The sequence below is a fragment of the Hypomesus nipponensis genome, chromosome 28 (assembly GCF_054491055.1).
Source record: "Hypomesus nipponensis isolate SF chromosome 28, ASM5449105v1, whole genome shotgun sequence".
In the NCBI taxonomy this organism is placed as follows: Eukaryota; Metazoa; Chordata; class Actinopteri; order Osmeriformes; family Osmeridae; genus Hypomesus; species Hypomesus nipponensis.
Genome location: NC_140388.1, coordinates 12,146,239 through 12,167,218, shown reverse-complemented (window position 1 = coordinate 12,167,218; position 20,980 = coordinate 12,146,239). Strand labels below are relative to the sequence as shown.

The 20,980-nt window shown below is 52.5% G+C and overlaps 1 protein-coding gene across 1 annotated transcript; it reads left to right on the top strand.

The window, feature by feature from the left end:
• Positions 1–64: 64 nt before the first annotated feature.
• Positions 65–20,227, top strand: ssh1a (slingshot protein phosphatase 1a). Its single transcript, XM_084694535.1, is given in 16 exon segments — positions 65–258; positions 2,695–2,732; positions 10,961–11,061; positions 13,196–13,260; positions 13,925–14,046; positions 14,279–14,347; positions 14,686–14,751; positions 15,136–15,330; positions 15,620–15,713; positions 16,039–16,167; positions 16,255–16,301; positions 16,425–16,571; positions 16,723–16,923; positions 17,203–17,950; positions 18,169–18,855; positions 18,858–20,227. Coding segments are annotated over 16 exon segments (3,237 nt in total). The 5' UTR covers positions 65–177; the 3' UTR covers positions 19,305–20,227.
• The last annotated feature ends 753 nt before the right edge of the window (positions 20,228–20,980 follow it).

Genomic DNA, 20,980 nt, shown 5'->3' with positions numbered 1-20,980 from the left:
TTTTTTTTTTTTTACAACGATGCACTTATAACGACTATGACCGTCCGTGCACTGACGGCTGGTTGTCTTTCTACGGTGACATCGAGAAAACATAACTTCCTCCAGACAGTTCTTCCCCCGGAATAAGGCACCGCATCCTCACAGGCCATACCGGCCTGGCTAGCTTGTCTCCCGGCCATGGCTCTGGTAACACTGCAGCGCTCCCCCACCCCAAGCGCTGTCTCCACGGCTAGCACAACGACCACGAATGCAGGGGAGGTAAGATTGGAAACTCTGGAAGAGATGCAGTTGTTGGAAGCGCTCGCTGAAACACTGGGGATACGTGGTACTTTAAAGGCCATGGATGGAGCTTGTTAGCTAGGTGGTTCGCTAGCTAGCTAAATAAATCGACAGTATTTGATTTCTATGCTTGCAGTGCCACCCAGTTGTGTACAATTGTTCACGTTGCAATCTAAAGAGTAGTTACAGATTAGCACATTGACACATAGCAAATGATACATTTGCAATGTGCATTTAAGAAGGCAGATTATCAAGAGCTCAGCTTTCTTCTTGGTAGCTGGGAAGTATTTACCCATCAGCTGGAGCTAGCTAACTGACATGGCTAGTTGTGAAGACTGCGGCATTAATGGGCCATATCTCCCTCCATTCGATCTATTAGCTTAGGTATTGCCTTGAGCTATACGTATTCTATTGAATGAGACCAGACTCAAACCTAGAGCGGCTGCTTTATCTTAAATATGACGTAGATACTACAGCATTGTTCTAGCTAGCTAGCTCAGCCCATAGCTATCCAGCTAGACACACATGAGCTATTCGCAATGGCTTGTTCCACTGCAGACAATACATCGTCAAGTATCTACAATGCAGCTTAGTTCATGTAAATCAGGGAATTGTCAGCATTAACCTGCTGGTCTGTGTTGACTAAATGCTGTGCTCGTGGTTGCCTCGATGAGGTGTCAATTAAGTGAAACTTATGGCAGGTGTCACACAACCCTGAGATAGTAGAAAATACTGTTTCTAATTGTACTCAACGTGTTAACGGAACTTGAATGAGCTGACCGGTAAATGCTTTCACAATACACATTGTAAACGTATACTTTGCTGTTGGTTACATTCAAATCAGTTCCTCATGACACGAACCATCCCTCTTCAGAAATCAGTTTTCCCAACCAGGAGGGGGCGCTATAAACCAGGCGTAGTGAAGATACAGGGGCTATGGTTGACAACGAAACGATATGAACAATGTTTTAGGAGAATGTAGGCCAATTATTTTTAGATGATAAAGATGACAAGAAAAAACATCGGTCGTCAACTGTTTGTTTTTTCTTCTTCAGTATATCAATGTCTGGATTGTGTATTTGCTTTCTTAACTTATGTTAACAGTTTAGTTTGATTACATGTCGTTGAATGTGACTGATGGAGGGATGGAAGGGCCATCTTTCCATATTAATCTCAGAGAAGTGTCAAGCAGAGCAGGAGCAGGAGCAGAGCAGGAGCAGAGCAGGAGCAGTCCTCTAGTCTAGAGCTTGCTGCAGCCATGATGTCATTGTCACATGAGGGGTGGCGAGGGAGGGAGGGAGACAGGAAAGGAGAGGGGAGGGGGGGAGAGGAGGTAAGGAGAGGAGGGGAGGGGAAGAGATGGTAAAGGAGAGGGGAAGGTAGGAAGAGAGGAGTACGGAGGTGTGTTCGGGAGGGAGGGAGACATAACAGAGGAGGTTGTGAGAAAGGATGTGATGTGAGAGGCAGATGATCTTCATTCCCCCTTCAACATGGCAGCGTGGTTTTGACACAGGTGAAATACAGGGCTTTCCTAGACCCCATCTGCCAGGTATCATAGGGGCGTGAGGTACTGTATTCGTACTCTCAATGCTCTGGTTCTGTCAGTGAGCTTTGTTATGGCTGGTATTGGTCCTGTGGTGACTGCAGGGGTGTTTTAGATGGACGATAGGATTGCCCTGTCGGCAAACCGAAACCAGTCTTAAACACAGCGTTTGACACTGTGCTGGTGTCAGTTACACCCAGACCTCTGCTGCCCTTCCCCTCGCCTGGATGGGCCGCCAGATCACGTTACAAAGTCCGTTTATTGGGATGAACTGAAAATATCAGCACAATGCTTCGTTTCACTCAACTTTGGGTGTTTTGGAACACCGATAAGTCATTTTTCTACTTTTAAGATTTATACTCACCAGCCCTAGTTGGATTCCCTTGACTATATTGTAGCAGTTTTAGGTTTCGGATGAGTGTTCGCTGTTGGCATCCAGCCAGCATATCCAGATTGAATATCAATGTCTGTGGTGTGACTGACAACTTCAGGTGTCATTCAGGGGAAATCACAAGATGGCTCTCACTTCACACACTAGCTTTAGTGAGGTAGAGCCTTTTTCGAAGGCCTTTCTGTGGTAAACATAATGTATGTGCCCTCCTTTCCTCTCACAAAGGGATGTAGGTTAACCAGCGGCCTTTCATGAGGTGTCACCCGCCTCTTATGACGAGTGATTTTCCTGTTGCAAAAAACAACCAACAGTTTAAGAGCTAAGATTTTGAGAAAACTTGTTCATTAATCCAGTTATCCAGGCTTAGCGCGAGGAAAGTAATTTCACATTAATTCATGCTGCTGGATTTATATAAATTAAATTAGAACGTTGCACGCTGTTACTAAACATGGGTCTTTTTTCCCCCGATCTTGTCTTGCAGGATTTTGGGAGTGACGATGAACGCAGGCTTAATCAGAGGTGAGTTGTTCCTCCCCCTGGCCTTGGGCTGGTCTGCTTCAGGCCTTTCAGCTGCATGGGGTTCAGGCCAGGGCGTAGCAAATGGCGGTTAAACGGATGGAAATTACAGTCTGACGGAGAGTGATTGTGTGGGTCGTCCCGTGTGTTCTGATTGGTGTTTGATTTGGTGAGAGGTGAGAATCACACCGTTTTGATAGTAAACCACCACTGATACATTATTAATGAACCTTTCTGGCTGTGTGTGCTCTGGACAAGAGCGTCTGCTAAAATAACAAAGTGTGTGTGTGTGCGTGTGTGTGTGTGTGTGCGTGTGGAGGGGAGTGTGCCATACTTAATAATAGATCATTAAAACACGGGTGTTTTTTTCTTATTGGGTTTGCTCATCTGTAACTGGTTAGTCAAAAGGTGAGGATCTGTCTGTTGGACTGTGGGGCTTCTCATTGCTGTGGGGGGTTTGGCACCTTCCACAAACCTGTACTCACATTCTCACTGTGAGTCATAGCAGCTTTCTTTGTTGAAGCCGACGTTCACCTTCAACCACAACCAGAGGTAAAACAGACAGTGTCTTTGTCTGTGTGGCTTCTGTCAGCTGGCTGCGGTCATGACAATCAGAGGTTAATGTTCTCTTTTTCAAATATATGGCTGACTGACTGACTAGCTGACTGACTAGCTGACTGACTAGCTGGCTGACTAGCTGACTGACTAGCTGACTGACTAGCTGGCTGACTAGCTGACTGACTAGCTGGCTGACTAGCTGGCTGACTAGCTGACTGACTAGCTGGCTGACTAGCTGGCTGACTAGCTGGCTGACTAGCTGGCTGACTAGCTGGCTGACTAGCTGACTGACTAGCTGACTGACTAGCTGGCTGACTAGCTGGCTGACTAGCTGACTGACTAGCTGACTGACTAGCTGGCTGACTAGCTGGCTGACTAGCTGACTGACTAGCTGACTGACTAGCTGGCTGACTAGCTGGCTGACTAGCTGACTGATTAGCTGACTGACTGATCATGTTGGGGCGGGTGAGGTGTCTGGGGTAGGGGACGGAGGAGAACGCCAAGACCAGGGAGCCTTCAGACTAGACAGGCCCCCCCCCAAACGCTTCAGTCAAACTTTGAATATACCTTGTTACTACTAAGACATAAACGTAAGTGCTGGGGTTCGTCATATGCATTGAGGAGGAGAAGGTAGAGAGGACTACCATTCAAGGCAGCTGTGTCCACTGTCTGACCCTTCTAGTACCTGGTATAAAGACACCTGGCCTATGCAGAATGACCCCTCTCCTGTGGTCAGACAAACTACTCTTCTATGTCGTACGCAATCCACATGACGTAAGGCCGGGGGTCGGGGGTCAGCGGCTCTCAGAACGACACCTGTGATCGTCTCCACGGTCACGTGACACCAGAATGTCAAAGGGAACTAACTGAGTTGACGTGCCGAGCTGAGACGGTCTGGGAAGGACAGGCTGCCCCAGGCTGGTGTTTGATCTCAGGGCCAGGTTGGTGTCACCACCCCTAGAGCTGGGTTTGTATTTGACACCTGATCCATACTGGTTCAGACGGACGATAATCAGGATTGCTTTGGTTACAGCTGCACTGGCTGTCACCCACAGGACTGACATACCTGGGGTTAGCAAAATGTTATGATGAATGTGAACAGATTGTTTTGTGAAGTAGGTTTTTTTTTTTTTTTACCAAGTGGTGCTAGTAGTTCCTATCCAGGGTGGGGCCACCGATGAACCACTAACCTGAATGATCTCATCTTGGTGACAGCCTTTCTTCCTTCATTTGTTCAAACCACAAATGTGTCTGTTGTACTGAATAAAGCTGTTGATAACAAAAGATGGTGACGCTGGCTCTTGATACATCCCAACTCTTTGTTGTGTCCTCACTTCCTGAGTGTTTGGGTCAAACGCCGCTGTCTTTGTGTTCCAACCAGGAGCAGGATGTCTGATTCCAGGCTACAGCTTCCTGCTGGGGGCCTGGGGAGAGAGCAGGACAGGTGGAGGAGGTGGGGTGAGGAGGAGAGGGGAGGAGGTGGGGTGGAGGGGAGGGGAGGAGGTGGGGTGGAGGGGAAGGGAAGAGAAAGCATGTCTTCCTGCTGAAGGCGAGGACAGGAGGAGGAGCAGAAGGAGGAGCCATATATAAAGGAGGAGAAGGGGCTGTGCTGCCACACGGGTCCAAAACCTTGATCATCCATCACAGGAAGAGATGGCCTATTGGGATCTGCAGAAGCCTGCTAACACGAGAGCAGAGCCAAGCTACACTACTTTAGTTACGCAATATCTGGTGTGCTGAAGTGATACACGTACGCGCTAGTGACGTGTGCCCAGCGCAAGTCAGAGCTTGCCTAGACTCCAGCTGCCCTGCTTTCTGGAAAAGCAACGCTCCACGATATAACGGTCATAAAATGCACGCATTATATAATTAGTTATATTTATAATATAGGCATGTGGAGAATCTTAAGTGCTCCAGGGCACCCTGTATCAAGTCCCTGCCTGTCATTCAGCGCCAGTGTGGGACTTCTCATTGTTAGGGGATAGGTATAGCTCAGGGCTAGAGCATTTTACTGCAGGTCAAGAGGTTGTAGGTTCGAATCCCCCTTTGTATGGTGCTTTGGATGAAAACATCTATTGAGTAACTGCTTCCTCACAAGGTCTCTTCCATTTTTTCCTCCCTTGTCTTTGAGGGTTTAGGTGGGTTACAGGTGCTAATCTGTGGCCAGCGCTTGTTAGTAGGGCAACACAATAACAACTTTGATTAGAATGCATGGCATTATGACGTTATTTCTCCCCGCTTAACTCGATAACGCTGACAGAAACAAGCCTTGGTGGATCAAGCCAACGTAAACGGCACCCAGGTGGCAGCGGAGCTGCACTAACAAATGATCTCACCACACCAACATGGTAGCAGGGTGAGGCAACTGCGTGCTGCATTCGGGGAAGCGTGTACTCTCTCTCCGGAGGGCTCCGACGCGGTGGGAGTTTGTAGGCGGGGTCCTTAACTGACGGGTTGCAGTAGATGGACATATTTATCAGGAAGACTGCCTGCTGTTACGTTGAACTTACCCAGGGCAGTAGCTGTTGCAACACCCTTGCTTACTTTGAAATACAGCCCTGTCGTTCGTTATCAACGGAGTGTTCGGGACTACAGCAGGTCCTGTACTGGAGAGGCGGTTTTTAAGAAGTTGTTTTGACATATGGTTGAAGTAGGCCGGCTTTCAATCGTGAGTGCACCTGCTACTAGTTCTACCAGGTAGGACGTCACCTGTTACCTGTTCCTTCTGCTTCTGTCACCCGAGGAGTCTCCCCCCCTCCCTGTCCCCACCAATCCTTCAGCGCCGTCAGGGAGAACATCCAGCCTTAAAGAGGACGCCTGCGTTTCCTTTGTGCTGGTGTAAGCAGAAGGCATACGATCCACGAATAACCTGCCTGCTCAGCCCTCCGTGGTGGGTGTGTTGTGAGTCCTCGTCCGATGGGAGTAATCCCCCCTCACACCTGGTGATTCATAGGCCCTGGATTAGCGAGGACAGCCTGGTGGCGGTGAAGTTAGGAGCCAAGCCTATTCTGGCTGTTTGGGTTTGGTAACCACCCCCGTCACATAAAGACAAGCCTTCGGTTCTGCCTACTGCTCCCAAAGCCGGCCCTGCCGAACATTCCTTGTTCAGATAATCCTCGCTCCCCCGGCCCTGAGTCACGTTTAAAGGCGTTGATCGGTGGCGGTTGGTGTGGCTGAGGAACTCCATCTCTGGCCATTAATATTCAATCTGGTTATTTGCCTCCCAGAACTCCTGTTTTTGCGCGTCAGCAAACCCTGTCAGGTTAGAGAGGGGTGTGTGTTTCCACTTCTCACGGTATGTGTGTGTGAGAAAGAGAAGAGGAAGGGAGAATCCCTCAAGGCATAGAATCAGAATAAACCCCAGTGATTATCACATTCATCTGCAGTTGAATAGTGGTTTACCACTAATGACCATCTCGGTCAACACTAGACATGTCTCCAGCTGTTAGTTTTGGGCCTCCCCCCGATCCACACCCCTCTCTCTGCCCCTCCTCTCAGCTGGAGGGTCAGCTGGACCCTGGCTTGGCGGTCTGGCCAGGGCGATGAGTGACTGACTGACCCCGCCGGCCGTTCTGAAAGTGAGGCAGGGTAATCCCTTACCCTGAGGGTAATGAGCTTTAACAAGAGTCCTGCCAGTTCCTCCCTTCTGAATCCTCGCCTGCTCTCCATCCTCCTTCTCTCCTTCCCTCCCTCCTTCCTTCCTTCCCTCCCTCGATCCCTCTCCCCCTTCTTCCCTCTCCCCCCCCCCCCTCCCTCCCCGGTCGAGTGTTCCCAGCTAACCCTCCTGCTGCCTAGGAGTCCGGTGACTTTTAGGGTTGGCATGCAGAACCTCGTTCCAGCTACACCAATGAAGATGTCCGCTGTCAAGTTTGGGCCGCAGTCCATCGTTTTTTTCCTCCTCTTACAATTGAACTGATTGCTCTGCTGGTCTAAGACAGCAGGGGAGAACCGCCATTGTGTGGTCTTGGAGGGAAGGGCTCCTGTTAGACAGTGCCAGAACATCACCAATGTGGACGTTCTTTCCCCAGGCTGAAGAGGGAACCTCTGGCTCCTTCACAGCTGAAGAGTGGGCCGAATACATTCCTTGTTTTGTTTCAGAACCCGCTGGAAGAAGGACAGAAAACAATCGCAAGAGTTCACGATAAGAAGAAACTGGGTCTGGGATCTTGAAATTCCTCTGGATTTATTACACTTCCTGCTGTAACCCATCTGTTTGTGTGTGTGTGAGAGAGAGAGTTAGCAGGGTTTTGTGTCAGCTTGAGAATTGGTGTGTGTGTGTGTTTGTTTGTGTGTGTGAGAGAGAGAGTTAGCAGGGTTTTGTGTCAGCTTGAGAGTTGGTGTGTGTGTGTTTGTGTGTGTGTGAGAAAGAGAGAAGGGAGGGAGGGAGCCCTCTTCGCTCCAGGCTGCGGGTGGATACTCAGTACACTGCAGCAAGTCCCTCAAGGCTGGAACAGACTGACTTGGCTTTTCTTCATCAGCCCTCACGCACAGCAAAGGAGAAGAGAGGCTGAGAGAGACGTGCCGGTAAGAAAAGGCTGGAACTCTACCGAACAGCGGGCTTCAGCCAGCCGGCCGGGGTCTCTGAAGAGCTCAGCCCAGACCAGGAGCAGGTCAAGACCCGCCTCGCTCCTCTCTGCTGTCTGTGCATCTCCTGGATTGGGAGAAGCAGGTGGGGAGGGGGGCGGTCAGGGGGCTCTGCCGGCCCAACAGGATGCATCTTGTGGTGGATTCCTCCCAGGGGGCTGTGCTGAAGATGCTGCCCTATTTCGTGGAGAATGCCGTGCTGACCCAGAAAGAGATATGCCGCATGTGAGTCCTGCTGAGCTCTCTGCACCCAGAACCCCCCCCCCCCCCCTCTCTCTCTCTACTCCTGCTGTGTTTTAGTGTCATGAACAACAACAGAACTCACAACAACAGAAAGTGATTGCGTGTGTGTGTGTGTGTGTGTGTGTGTGTGTGTGTGTGGGTGGGTGGGTGGGTGATACTAAAGGGGCAGGTGGTGCTAAATGTTTAAACAGGTGTCTTTCTGTGAAGGGTTTAGTTTGGGAAAGTTTCGCTGGGTTAAGCCTAGTTTATACTTATGTCGTCGACACTTTTGAAATGGTCGCCGACTGCTACACAGTCGCCTGTGCTCAAGGTTCGCGTGACGTAAACGGAATCATTTTACTGTTATATTCGTAGCTATGGTTACATTATTTATGCTTTACCCTAGTGATCGATCGGAGAAAATGGCTGTAGCTAATTTTTGTAGGCATTATAAAGGTGTGGATATGTTCTAACTTGCTCCGCCAATCTCTCCTCTATTCCCTCCATCATAAACAGCTGTTAAGCGTTTATGGAAATTCAAAACAATGCAGTCAACGACGCGTGCCGTCTATCTAGCCAATCACACTTGCGCGACACTATGTGACGACATCAGCGCCAGTAGAAATTTCTCCTGGTAGGCGACACTTTCAAGCGACGGTTAAAAGTGTCGACCGTGACGCCATTTCTGTCGGCGACCTTTTCAAAAGTGTCGGCGACATAAGTATAAACTAGGCTTAAGTGCTTGCAGGTAGATGAACGACAGGGGTTGGGGTTAGTTTGGCAACGGCATGCGGATTCCACCGTAGCAGCTGAGTCAGAAACGGTGTTAAACAACACCACAGGAACGCAGGAGAGCTGTGGCAACAGCGCCGGTAATAACGGACAGTATGTGTTCGTACCACGTGTACGAATCGTGCTCATCGAGAGGGAGCGAGACCGTTGTCTGTTCTGGAAGGGGGTTGAGAGGCGTACGTGGTGACCACGAGGGATCGCGGAGGTTTCGTGGGAAGCCGGTCTTTTGTTTGCCTTGAAACCGGTTTCTATTTTTAGCAGGTGTGCTTGTGGCTAGGCTGATACCAGGGTGCTGCAGTTCGAGAGACACCCGAGCAGGGGCTAGCTAATTAGGCTGTCTGAGAATGAGCTAGACTGTCGTGGACAGCTCCGGATTTACACCCCAGTCGAGAGCCGGTATGTTCTCTTACTCCCTGTCCTTCTGACTCAGTTTCAGCGGCACGTTCACAAATTAAGTTATTTAGCCGATTTTTTTTTTCTTCACTTTTTTACCTTCTGTATTTTGTTTTAATAAACTTTCATCGTGATCAATCGTTCGAAGCGATACTGTATTTAGTCATGATTAACTTAGTCTTTCCCCCTAAGGAGTGGTTTGGTAAAGTAGCTAGGCTGCTGACGTGGAGCGTCTTAACTGCAACCTGTTGAAGGAGCAACTGAATACTCCTCCTGTAGTTTCAGCATCTCTACCTTCCATCCATCGTTCCCTGACAGTAGACCCTCCTCTCTCAGCCTCATGACTCCAAACACACACACACACACACACAGAAAGAGAGAGTGTGAGAGAGAGAGAGAAAACTGTCAAAAACAAACACAAAGAAACGTCAAAGTGAAACAAAAGCTTTTGTGATTGTAGCCCACCCCCCGGGGCCTTGGTCACTGTGGAACATTGTTTTTGAGATGGCGGGGGTGGGAGGGGAGATTCTAGTGCGAGCCTTACAAAGAAGAGCCTGTTTGTTGCCACCATATTGAAAGGCTGATCCACCCCTGTTCCTTTGGGCTTGACACAGGAAGTCCAGTCAGGGAGGGAGGGGGGAGGGTGTAAGGGAAGATGGGGGGGGGGGGGGTTAGAGGCAGTCTTCCTGGTGTCAGAAATGTGACCCCTAGATATTCACCTCTCCTCCTGGGAGCTGTCCGACGGACGGTGGAGCTGCAGATGGATCCGCCTGGTGTTCCCAGGGGGCCTCCTGGTTCCCTGGTGTTCCCAGTTTTGTCCCAGTCTCTCATCACACCTGCGCTGCTCGCTGACTGAACACACTGCCTAGTTTGGGACCGCGCCCTGCACGGCTGTCATCCTGATTTACAGGACAGGAGAGAAGCTCATTCAGGAAGCACAGGGAAGGAGAATGATTGAAGATAATCGCAGGGGAATCATCATGCAATCTCCTTTCTTTTTCTTTTTTTTTACCACCGACTCAAACGTGTTCGGTCATATGTGCTGTATGTTTGTCAGACGCGCAGTGAGAAGAACAGGCAGGTGCTTGTGAGCTGCCAATATGGGTTCCGTCATCTTCTTCTCTGGCCTTATGCAACTCCAGTGTTGAAGATGCTGCCCCCTTTTGCATTCAGCCCAGCCAGCAGAGACTTGACAAATCAGAAATGCAGGTCTAGCAGGGGGTAAAGGCTTGGGCAGCTTTCAGCATCGACACCTGACTCATCACTTTCTCAAGCCTCGGTTGAGAAAGCCTCTCTCTGTAACTCAGAGGCTGAACTTTCCCCTTTGGATATATGCGTCAGTGTCCTGTTGGGTAATCATCGACTATCTGTCTATCTCCAAGTCCTGAGAGGTTCTGATCTGTACCCTGTGTGAATCCCCTCTGAGCCAACACACAGAGGCCAAACAGCCCCAAACATCTCCTCTCACCAGCGTATCATAAACGTGCAGATAAACTATAAGGAGGTGACAGATTCTCGTCTGGTCGCACGTTTGTCCCGATACATAGCCCCGCCCCCCCGGGGTCGGCACTCCCGCCCCCCCGGGGTCGGCACTCGGCGGCAGCAGCATTCCGTCCGCTCGCGTCGATGTTTTCAAACGTGTTTCTAACCCCTCCGTCTCGTCCTCCATCTTGTTTTTGCAGCCTGAGCGAGAGCTTCTTCATGGTGAAGGGGGCGGCTCTCTTCCTGCAGCAGGGCAGCGGGCCCCAGGGCCAGAGGCCACACCCCTACCACAAGCACGCAGGTGAGGACCGCTCACCGCACACGCCACACTGCAGAACCACATCCTTTATTGAATGTGATGTGTATTTTTATATAGCTGGCGTTGCACAGGATGTTCCATTGAGGGGTGTGTGGATATAGGGTTAGTGTGTGTGTGTGTGTTAGTGTATGGAGAGTGTGTCTCTTTGTTCTAAACAGGACGTGTGTATGACCACATGAATTTCCTCTTGTGGAATTATAAAGTTTGTGACACTGCACCCTTCGGAAATGTAAAGATTTTTCTGTTAGCTTCTGAAATTAACAAGAGTTTGTGACTCTTCCCTCTTCAGATAGATTTGTTGTTGTTGGGTTTATTTTGTGTTGTTTTGGGTCTTTTTTTGTTGCCTTGGTCTAATTTGAAGCCACAGAACCATTTTTTGAGTTGTTGTTGTTGACAGTTTGCTCTGCTGAGTTCCCCTGCTCAGCCAGACTTCTGCTTCCTTGCAACACCTGGAGGAGGATGGGTGTTTCAAAAGCGTGTCCCAGACCGGTGTGGATTAGGCAGATTACCTCCTAATCCATCCCAGTGGCATGGCAGGGCTGTCTGTTCAACACGGACTCCTTAATACCAAACTAGGACACACAGAGAACAAGTCACCTGGCTGGCAGATGTTGTGCAGATTACACTAACCAGGAGGGCTAAAAGTTCATCAACAACGTCAGTACAGCACGGCCTCCGCACACAGGCCCAGATCACACCGTCACTCAAAGGGTGACTGAGTATAGCGTACTTTTGTCTGCAGGCTGTAGTCCCTCTGTGTGTTTTTGTTCACCTTTTTTACTCATTATTTTTGTTCCCTTGTCATATTTGACGTTTGCTCGTTGACGAGTTTGTTGACGTGCATCACTCACATCGGTGTGAACAGGTCGGTGTTGCGGACATTAGCCGCTAGCTGTCGGCGTTCCTGAAAAATCATCACACGCTTCTCAATTAGAGGACACGCTTTGTGAGGAAACAAGCCCGTCAGGTTCTCTACGAACGTTAAGCATGACGCCGCAGGATTGTCCCAACCGCCATCGGCGCTGTTGCAGCTGGTGAACATTGTTGTGAAGTATTTGTGTTCAGCTTTCAGCCTGGAGTGTAGCATAGCGTTTCAGGGCCTCAGGGTTGCTGATGTCTGGGTTAACAGGTCTGGCTAGGCCAGCCTGAGGCTGATCCACCCCTCAGATGTCCCACTCAACGCTCCTCCTCAGCCCGGCAGAGCCACAGGACCAGAGGGAGGCTGTTAGCGTGGCAGGCAAGCTAAGACACAACGAGCCAGATGTGGAGATGAGCTTGTGGATTTATGAGCCTCTCTGTCTCTCCCTGTCTTTCTCTCTCCCTGTATCTCTCTGTTTCTCTCTGTCTCTGCCTGTCTCCCTGTCTCTCTCCCTGTCTCTCTCCCTGTCTCTCTCTCTGTTTCTGTGTGATGGGAAGTCTCTCTGGGAGAGAAAGAGAAAGCGAGAGATAGGGTAGGGAGAAGGGTGTGAGGGAGAGAGAGAAAGAGAGAGTATGTGTCATGCTGCTGGAAGCTGTAATTAAAGCATCCAGGGAGATGATTAGCCTGTCATGACACAGTGACACCTTAACTGCTCCTTTAGTCCTCGTCACAGCGGGTAGAGATGTCACCTCACCCCTGCCCCTCATGCCCTCACCCTCATGCCCCCACCCAGAGACGTGTGGATGTGGTTTCATGGTGAAGAAGAGGTCACCAGGTGGAGATTAGCTAACTCCCGCATCACCATCTAATATGGTTTTACTGACACTCTGGCAAAGCAACTATGAAGATGATGTGTCGTTTCTTGTAGCCACTAGAGGGCGCTGTAGTCTTCACCCCGACTACTGGGAGAAACTGGGGCTCCTTGTAACTTTCACTGGAACATTTATCCTCACCTGACTCCGGGAGCCTGGACACTACATCACTCACCTGGGGAGGAGTGAGTTCTCACTCCCTGGTATGGCCTAGGGGGGCACAGGGCAGGTCGAGTCTGGTTTTATGTCGACATCCGTCCGTTTTCAGATGAGTAGGTATGGAGGTGTGTTTTATAGTCATGTAAACAGTGTTCTGTCATGACCCTCGCCTACCAAGCAGGTGTTGTTATGGATTGTCTTCAGTTTTTATGATCTTTCACAACAGGAGACTTACCTCAGCACCTGCAGGTGATGATAAACATTCTTCGCTCGGAGGACCGAATTAAACTGGTGAGAGACAACTCACACACACACACACACACGCCCAGACAAACTGACACACACACACACACACACAGCCCTGGCCAGTGACTAACCACCTGGCACTGTGTCCCAGGCAACCTGCCTGAAGCTTTTTATTGTGTATTTGAGCCTCTTGCCGGCTCTCGCTGTAATGAGCTCATGAGAACACAGGTTTGAGCATTACCAAGTGTTTCCATCTCTCTCTAAAACACGAGGGCTCGCTCATTTACGTTAGCGACCGCCGTATTCCCACGCGCCGCTGGAGCGAAGCCTCCTGCCCTGTTAGAGCCAACAGGAAGCAGTTTTGTTCCTCCGGTTCTGCCGTGTGTTGATTTGAGCTTGTGTGTCTAGTGGTTCCCTACCCTGGTCCTCGGGGTGCACTGCCCTGCATGTTCTAGATGTTTCCCTGCTCCGACACACCTGGTTCAGATGAACGGGTCATTATGAAGCTCAGCAGAAGCCTGATAATAACCCGTTCATCTGAACCAGGTGTGTGGGGAGCAGGGAAACATCTAGAACATGCAGGGCAGTGGGTCTTGAGGATCAGGGCTGAAGCCCCCTGGTCTGGACCATGCAGGACAAGGTGGAGGGAGGCTGTTCCAGGGTGTGGAGGAGGGCCGGTGTCTGAGCAGGGTGCTGTGTGTTCCTACAGGCAGTGCGTCTGGAGAGCGCTTGGTCGGACCGCGTGCGCTACATGGTGGTGGTGTACACCGGCGGCTGCCAGGACACCGAGGAGAACATCCTGCTGGGGATGGACTTCACCAACAAGGACAGGTATGTCACTTCCTGTCTGCTGCTCCTCCGCTTCCTGCCTGCTGGGCGTCCGGCATCCACCCCAAGCACATTCTCTCTCTCTCTCTCTCTCTCTCTCTCTCTCTCTCTCTCTCTCTCTCTCTCACTTTCTCTCTCACTGCGACATGTGGAGGCTGACACTGAAAAAGTCACATTTAATTATAATAACGTTGTGTAAATGTTTTCTGACTTTTCCCCCCTTCTCCTCCTGCAGTAAAAGCTGCTCCATCGGCATGGTGCTTCCTCTGTGGAGCGACACCAAGATCCACCTGGACGGAGACGGGTGAGTTTCCTGCTGCGATGCCCCCTGGTGGCCCCTGGGTGCACACGCAGGCCACAAGCAGTACTCACGTCTGCAAACAACCACCTCCCAATCCCACCCTGCGCCCCAAAGCAGTGGTCTTACAACCCTCAGGGCCCACTGTCCTGTATGTTCTGTGCAGGGAAACATCTAGAACATGCAGTCCTGACCCCTCAGGGGGTCCCTAGGACCCGGGTCGAGAACCACAACCCTGTAGGAACTCTCCCAGAGCTTGCAGACGTGTGTGTTTGTGTTTTTTGAAGAGAATCGTGTCCAGCCACAGAGTAGGGTGAGTAAGGTCTGTTTCGTGTCGTCCACAGGGGTTTCAGCGTGAACACGGTCGGTCGGTCTCACGTCTTCAAGCCTGTGTCGGTGCAAGCCATGTGGTGAGTACCTGGCAGACCGCTCACCTGGTGACGAGTCACGTCTGACTCTCCTTAGTCAGGAACGGCAGTAGCACAACAGCCAGGGTGTGCTGGATGACAGCTGGTGCGCCCTCTGCTGGTGGGATAGTGCAAGCACACACGGTTGGTGTCTCCCGGTTGCTGCTGAAACGTGAAACGTGGTTCATCCAGTCAGCTCCGGAGACGGTAGCTCGGGTCGCTATGGAGACAGTAGCTCAGGTCGCTCTAGAGAGGAGAGATGAGGAGAGAAAGCAGACGATCAACCTAGACCCACAGCTACACTCGTACCCCAGCCCAGTTTAGACCAGCTGACAGGCGATCAGAGCTGGCTGGCGGTGAGGTGACACGTGTCTCTGTGGCCCCCAGGTCGGCCCTCCAGATCCTGCACAAGGCGTGCGAGGTGTCCCGCAGGTACAACTACTTCCCCGGGGGCATGGCGCTCACCTGGACGGGCTTCTACGAGAGCTGCGTGTCCTCGGAGCAGAGCTGCATCAACGAGTGGAACGCCATGAGAGACCTGGAGACGGCCAGGCCAGACTCACCCACCATGTTCCTGGACAAGTGAGTCAGCGAGGGTGCTGTCGGGGAAGAAACATATTAATATGTTATGGTGGTGATGGTGATGATGGTGGTGGTGATGATGGTGGTGATGATGATGGTGGTGATGGTGGTGATGGTGATGATGGTGGTGGTGATGATGATGGTGATGGTGATGGTGATGGTGATGGTGATGGTGGTGGTGGTGGTGATGATGATGATGGTGGTGATGATGGTGGTGATGATGGTGGTGATGGGGATGGTGGTGATGATGATGATGATGATGATGATGATGGTGGTCCTCTCCCGGCAGGCCTTCAGAGAGGGAGCGGACAGAGTGCCTTATCAAAGCCAAACTCAGAAGCATCATGATGTGCCAAGACCTGGAGAACGTCACCTCCAAGGAGGTGAGGGCCAGAGACCCGGTCTGACGCTCAGCGCTTCTGTTGAGCTTTATTATGTTTTCTCTCTTCCATCTGTCTCCGTTCTCTCCCTCTCTCTCTCTCTCTCTCTCTCTCTCTCTCTCTCTCTCTCTCTCTCTCTCTCTCTCTCCCCCCTCTCTCTCTCTGCTTACTCTCAGTCTCTCTGCTCTCTCTCTTCATCTCCCCCTTTTCCCTGTGAAGCTAGACGTCTTGTTCTTCTAGCAGCATAACAGCTGTGGTGTCTGTCGTAGACGGCCCTAGCAGGTCTGTTTGTGACCCGCTATGTTTGTGACCCGCTCTGTGTCCTCAGATCCGTAGTGAGCTGGAACACCACATGAGCTGCAACCTCAACGAGTACAAGGAGTTTATCGACAACGAGATGCTGCTGATCCTGGGCCAGATGGACAAGCCCACGCTCATCTTCGACCACCTCTACCTGGTCAGTGCCTCACCTGGCGCCCGGCACACGGCCACGCCCCCTCTGTTGACTTTGTCACGGTAACGCCTCTCCTCGTTCTGTCCGCAGGGCTCAGAGTGGAACGCGTCCAACCTGGAGGAGCTACAGGAGACGGGGTGAGTCATGGGGGATTTGAACCTCCGCGACTTCTAAGTCAAATGCTCTAGCCGCTAAGCTCTGATAACAGTAAGAGGACGTAGAAGATCTCTTCTTCCAGTAATGATCTTCGTTCTCCCCAGGGTCGGCTACATCCTCAACGTCACGCGGGAGATCGACAACTTCTTCCCGGGAACCTTCTCCTACCACAACATCCGCGTCTACGACGAGGAGGCCACCGACCTCCTGGCTCACTGGAACGAGACGTACAACTTCATCGTCAAAGCCAAGTAGGTCCCGTCTTCTCTCCCCGGGGCGGAACGCGGAGAACGTCTCCTGTCACGCCCCCCCACACCGCCTGCAGAAGCTCTCTGTGAGGATGCGAGCAGGGAAAGCGTTCCTCCCTTCCTCACCGCTGCTGTGTGTGCTCTCCGCTCACAGGAAGAGCCGCTCCAAGTGTCTGGTCCACTGCAAGATGGGCGTGAGCCGCTCGGCGTCCACGGTGATCGCCTACGCCATGAAGGAGTACGGCTGGTCGCTGGAGAAGGCCTACAGCTTCGTCAAGCAGAAGAGGAGCATCACGCGGCCCAACGCCGGCTTCATGAGGCAGCTGGCCGAGTACGAGGGCATCCTGGACGCCAGGTGACCACCACGCCCCCTAACACCACGCCCCCTAACACCACGCCTTCAAACACCACGCCCCTAACACCACGCCCCCAAACACCAGTGAGCAGGGAAAGGAAATACAGCTGAACCAATACGCTGCGTGTTTTAACCTAAATAGTGTTTTTTACTAAACGCAATATATGGCGGCCGATGTTGATTCTGTGGCTCTCCGCCACAAATTAGTCAATGTATGGGAAACACTGATGTGTTTGCGTGTATGTGTGTTCAATACGGGTTCCGTCCATCTCTCCCCAGTAAGCAGCGCCACAACAAGCTGTGGCGTCCGGACTGCGATCTCACCGACGACCAGGCGGGGGCGCCCTGCTGCGGGGGGGGCGAGGAGGCGGGCCCCCAGACCCCCGAGCCGGGCATGTCCCCCTGCTGTGACGAGGCGCTGAGCGACAAGGCCTCGTCCCGCCTCTCGCCCCCCTGCAGAGCGGTCAGCCTGGCAGTGGACCCGGCCTACAACAACTACTACTTCCGCCGGCTCTCCGACTCCGCCCTGGACAGCGAGCCATCCACGCCGGTGCGCGGGCCTCCTCTCCTGGACGTGGGCCGCGTCTTCATCGAGATCGAGGACGTGGAGAGGGACGCTCTTCTGGACGACGAGGCCTTCGAGGGGCGCGAGGGCCCGCCGCTGCCCCACTTCGGGGCCTCCGGGGAGGGCACGGCCGCCCAGACCTGCCCCCGGTGCCCGGAGCCCCTGGAAGAACTCAGGCTGCGTCTGGAGTTCAGCACGGTGGAGGAGGAGGACGAGGAGGAGGTGCAGAAGGAGGAGGCGGAGATGGAGGCCCTGATGCAGCCTGGAGGAGGAGCAGGAGGAGGAGGAGGAGAGGGCGATGGAGAGGAGGAGATGGTTCAGGATGTGGAGGAGGAGGGGGATAAGGAGAGCAACGAGATGGACATGGCAACCCTCAATCGCCTCGGCAACGAGAACTCCAACAACAACAACAACAACAACAGCCGCATGCATCCTCTCCTTAACTTCACTGTAAATATGGGGGTAGGCTTGGATGCTCAGAATGCTGGTTTCATTTATACACAACACCACACAACATATGCCAACAAGACATATTATATTTGTTAAATAAATCAAAATTCTACCTTCAGAAATTCAAATGGAACAAAAAATAAATACATTTTGGGGGAAACACAGTTCAGTCTGTTTCTTCTGTCCGATGTTCTGTGTTCTGCCTGTGACTTGTTCCTCCTCTGTCCCAGCCGGCCGCTGTTGTGAAACCTGCTCCTGCAGTCCAGCCCTCCGCCCCGTCCAGAGCCCACAGCAAGCCCAGGACCGCAGGGGTTCCCCTGGCCTCGGGGCCGGATGCTTCTCCCTGCAGGGGGCCTGGCTGTCATCCCTGTGTCTATGCAGAGACGTCTAGTGCCAAGCTCGACTTCTCCCCCACCCTTCCTCCTACCCTCCCTCTCCCCTCCACCGCCCCTCCTACCCTCCCTCTCCCCTCCACCGCCCCTCCTACCCTCCCTCTACCCTCCACCGCCCCTCCTACCCTCCCTCTCCCCTCCACCGCCCCTCCTACCCTCCCTCTCCCCTCCCCAAACAACGTCTGCTGCTCTGTGCAAACCCCCTGGGCCCCCCTTTGTAACAATGCCATCAGTGCTGCCCTGCTCTCTCAAGCCCCAGCAGACGTCCACAGGGGCTCCCCCCTCTCCCTGGAGGGCACGGAGCCCCTCCCCGTGCCTGAGTGCCAGAGGCTGGTCCTGGAGGAGGAGAGGCCAGCGCCGGCCTGCCTCCCGGCCCAGCAGACGACCCTGCTGGAGGGGCAGAGGTCCGGCTTGGTCCGGCGCACGGCCCAGAGACTGGAGAGGCTGTCCGGGGCATCCCAGGATGGGCCTCAGCCTCTGGACCCCCACCCGGCCACCCGGGAGCCCCCCAGCGGAGGAGAAGGGGCTCCGGCATCCTCCGCCTCGCCCAGAGACCCCCTCCCCTCGCCCCTCGCCTCCCCCGTGCGCCCGGACCCCCTGCTGGCCCCCTCCGGGGCGGAGACCCCCGCCTCTCGCCCCACGGCGCCGCCCTGACGCGCAGCTCCAGCAGCGACAGCCTGCGCAGCGTGAGGGGAACGCCCGGGCTGGTGCGCCAGCGAGCGCAGGAGATCGAGATGCGCGTGCGTCTGGCAGGCCTCACCCTGCCCTCGCGCCTCAAACGCTCCAACTCCCTGGCCAAGCTGGGCAGCCTCACCTTCTCCTCCGAAGACCTCTGCTCACTGGACGGCGGGGGGGCCCTGTTGATGCTCTCGCTGTCCCCCGATCCAGAGGCCCCCAGCCCGGACTGGCCCAGTCCCCTCGAGGGGCCCCCTTCCCCCACCTCTGGCCCCCTGAGGAGCCCCCCCAGGAGCTGACAGGAAGGACGGAGGCCCACTCCTCCACCCATCCCTCCATCTTTCTCCCTGACCTGGAGAGCGTCAGATCACAGACAAGGAAGAGAGACCGTTTCACAAAACACAGGTGTAAATAGAGAAGCGTGTTAGAAAGTTAGGGGGAAAATATATATATATATATATTAATATAAATCCACGTTATATTTAAGAAAATATCCAAATATGCCCTGCTTGGAGGTATATTGGTGAATGGCTGTCATTGCATGGAGTTTGATGAATGTGTTCGCAAAGGTAAACCTCAATCTGAAGATCTGATCTCCAGTCAGTGGGATATCGACCCTGACCAAACCCCTTCCTGTACCTGCATCTGTCCAGCTGTCCAGAGGTCAGCTTCTCTGCTTCCTCATCAGAGTCTTCATCACATCAAGACTTCCTGGATCTTCACATGACTTGACGTGATTGTTGTGTAACCATTCTACCTCTGGGGCAACACGACCATCTTCAGCTGGACTGGTCAGTCAACTGACAACAGCTCTCGTCTCCTGTCGTTAAGCTGGCTGGACTGGAGCTGACCTTGTTTGTGCTGTTCCAGGTCTCAAGGGTGAGGGGAGAGGAGGGGGCTGGATCCACTAAAGCTCTTTACTTTGACCGCTTATTGGTCCCCACTTGCCCGTGTCATTCCCTTTATTAAATCTCAGACTTGTTCTTTGAACTGAGCTGCTGAATCGAGTTTGGAGGTGAAGGGAGCCACTGTGGGCCTCTCTGAGGCTGTGGAGACAATGTTCCTCTGATCTCTGCTCCGAGGCTGCCCCCCCCCCCCCCCCCCGCCAGGAGGCTAGAGATGGGGGGGACACGTGCCTGTCCCACACCTCCACCCTCTCCTCCTCCACCCTCTCCTCCTCCACCCTCTCCTCCTCCACCCTCTCCTCCTCCACCCTCTCCTCCCCCACCTCTCTCCTCCCCCACCCTCTCCTCCCCCACCCTCTCCTCCTCCACCCTCTCCTCCCCCACCTCTCTCCTCCCCCACCCTCTCCTCCCCCACCCTCTCCTCTCCCACCCTCTCCTCCTCCACCCTCTCCTCCCCCGCCCCTCTCCTCCCCCACCCCTCTCCTCCCCCACCTTTCTGACGCTGCCCTCTGCGTCATCCAGAGGCGTTCAATGCTTCTGCCAGTTCACCCCCTGCACCCTGCCTCCAGGAAGAGATCAACACAAACGTTTATTATGCAACATCTTCGCTAATTTGCCATAGATTTGTCATCCCATTTTATAGAGGTTTTTTTTTTATACGTTTTTTTATGTTTAGAGTTTCTGTGTACGTTTTGTTTTATTGCATGAGGGTGATTAAATGGTAACTGTGAACTATTTATGAGAGAAACTTTAAACACATGAATAGGTTCATATTGCACATTAATTTCTTCCATACACATGTGAGCACATGAAGTTTGTACTGTATGTAAATATGTATGTATATTTGAAGATGCTACTTCTGTAGATCACTGTGAGTCTGTGTGTGAGTGTGTGTGTGTGTGTGCAGTCTGACAGCACAGACTACCAATTTTAATCACTTATATTGTGAGTGTTTGTACTGTGTGTGTGTGTGTGTGTGTGTGTGTGTGTATGTATGTATGCTACTGTACATATGCTATTCGAATGGAGCCTGTCAGAGGAATTTGATGGGATGTAGCTGTTGCGATCAT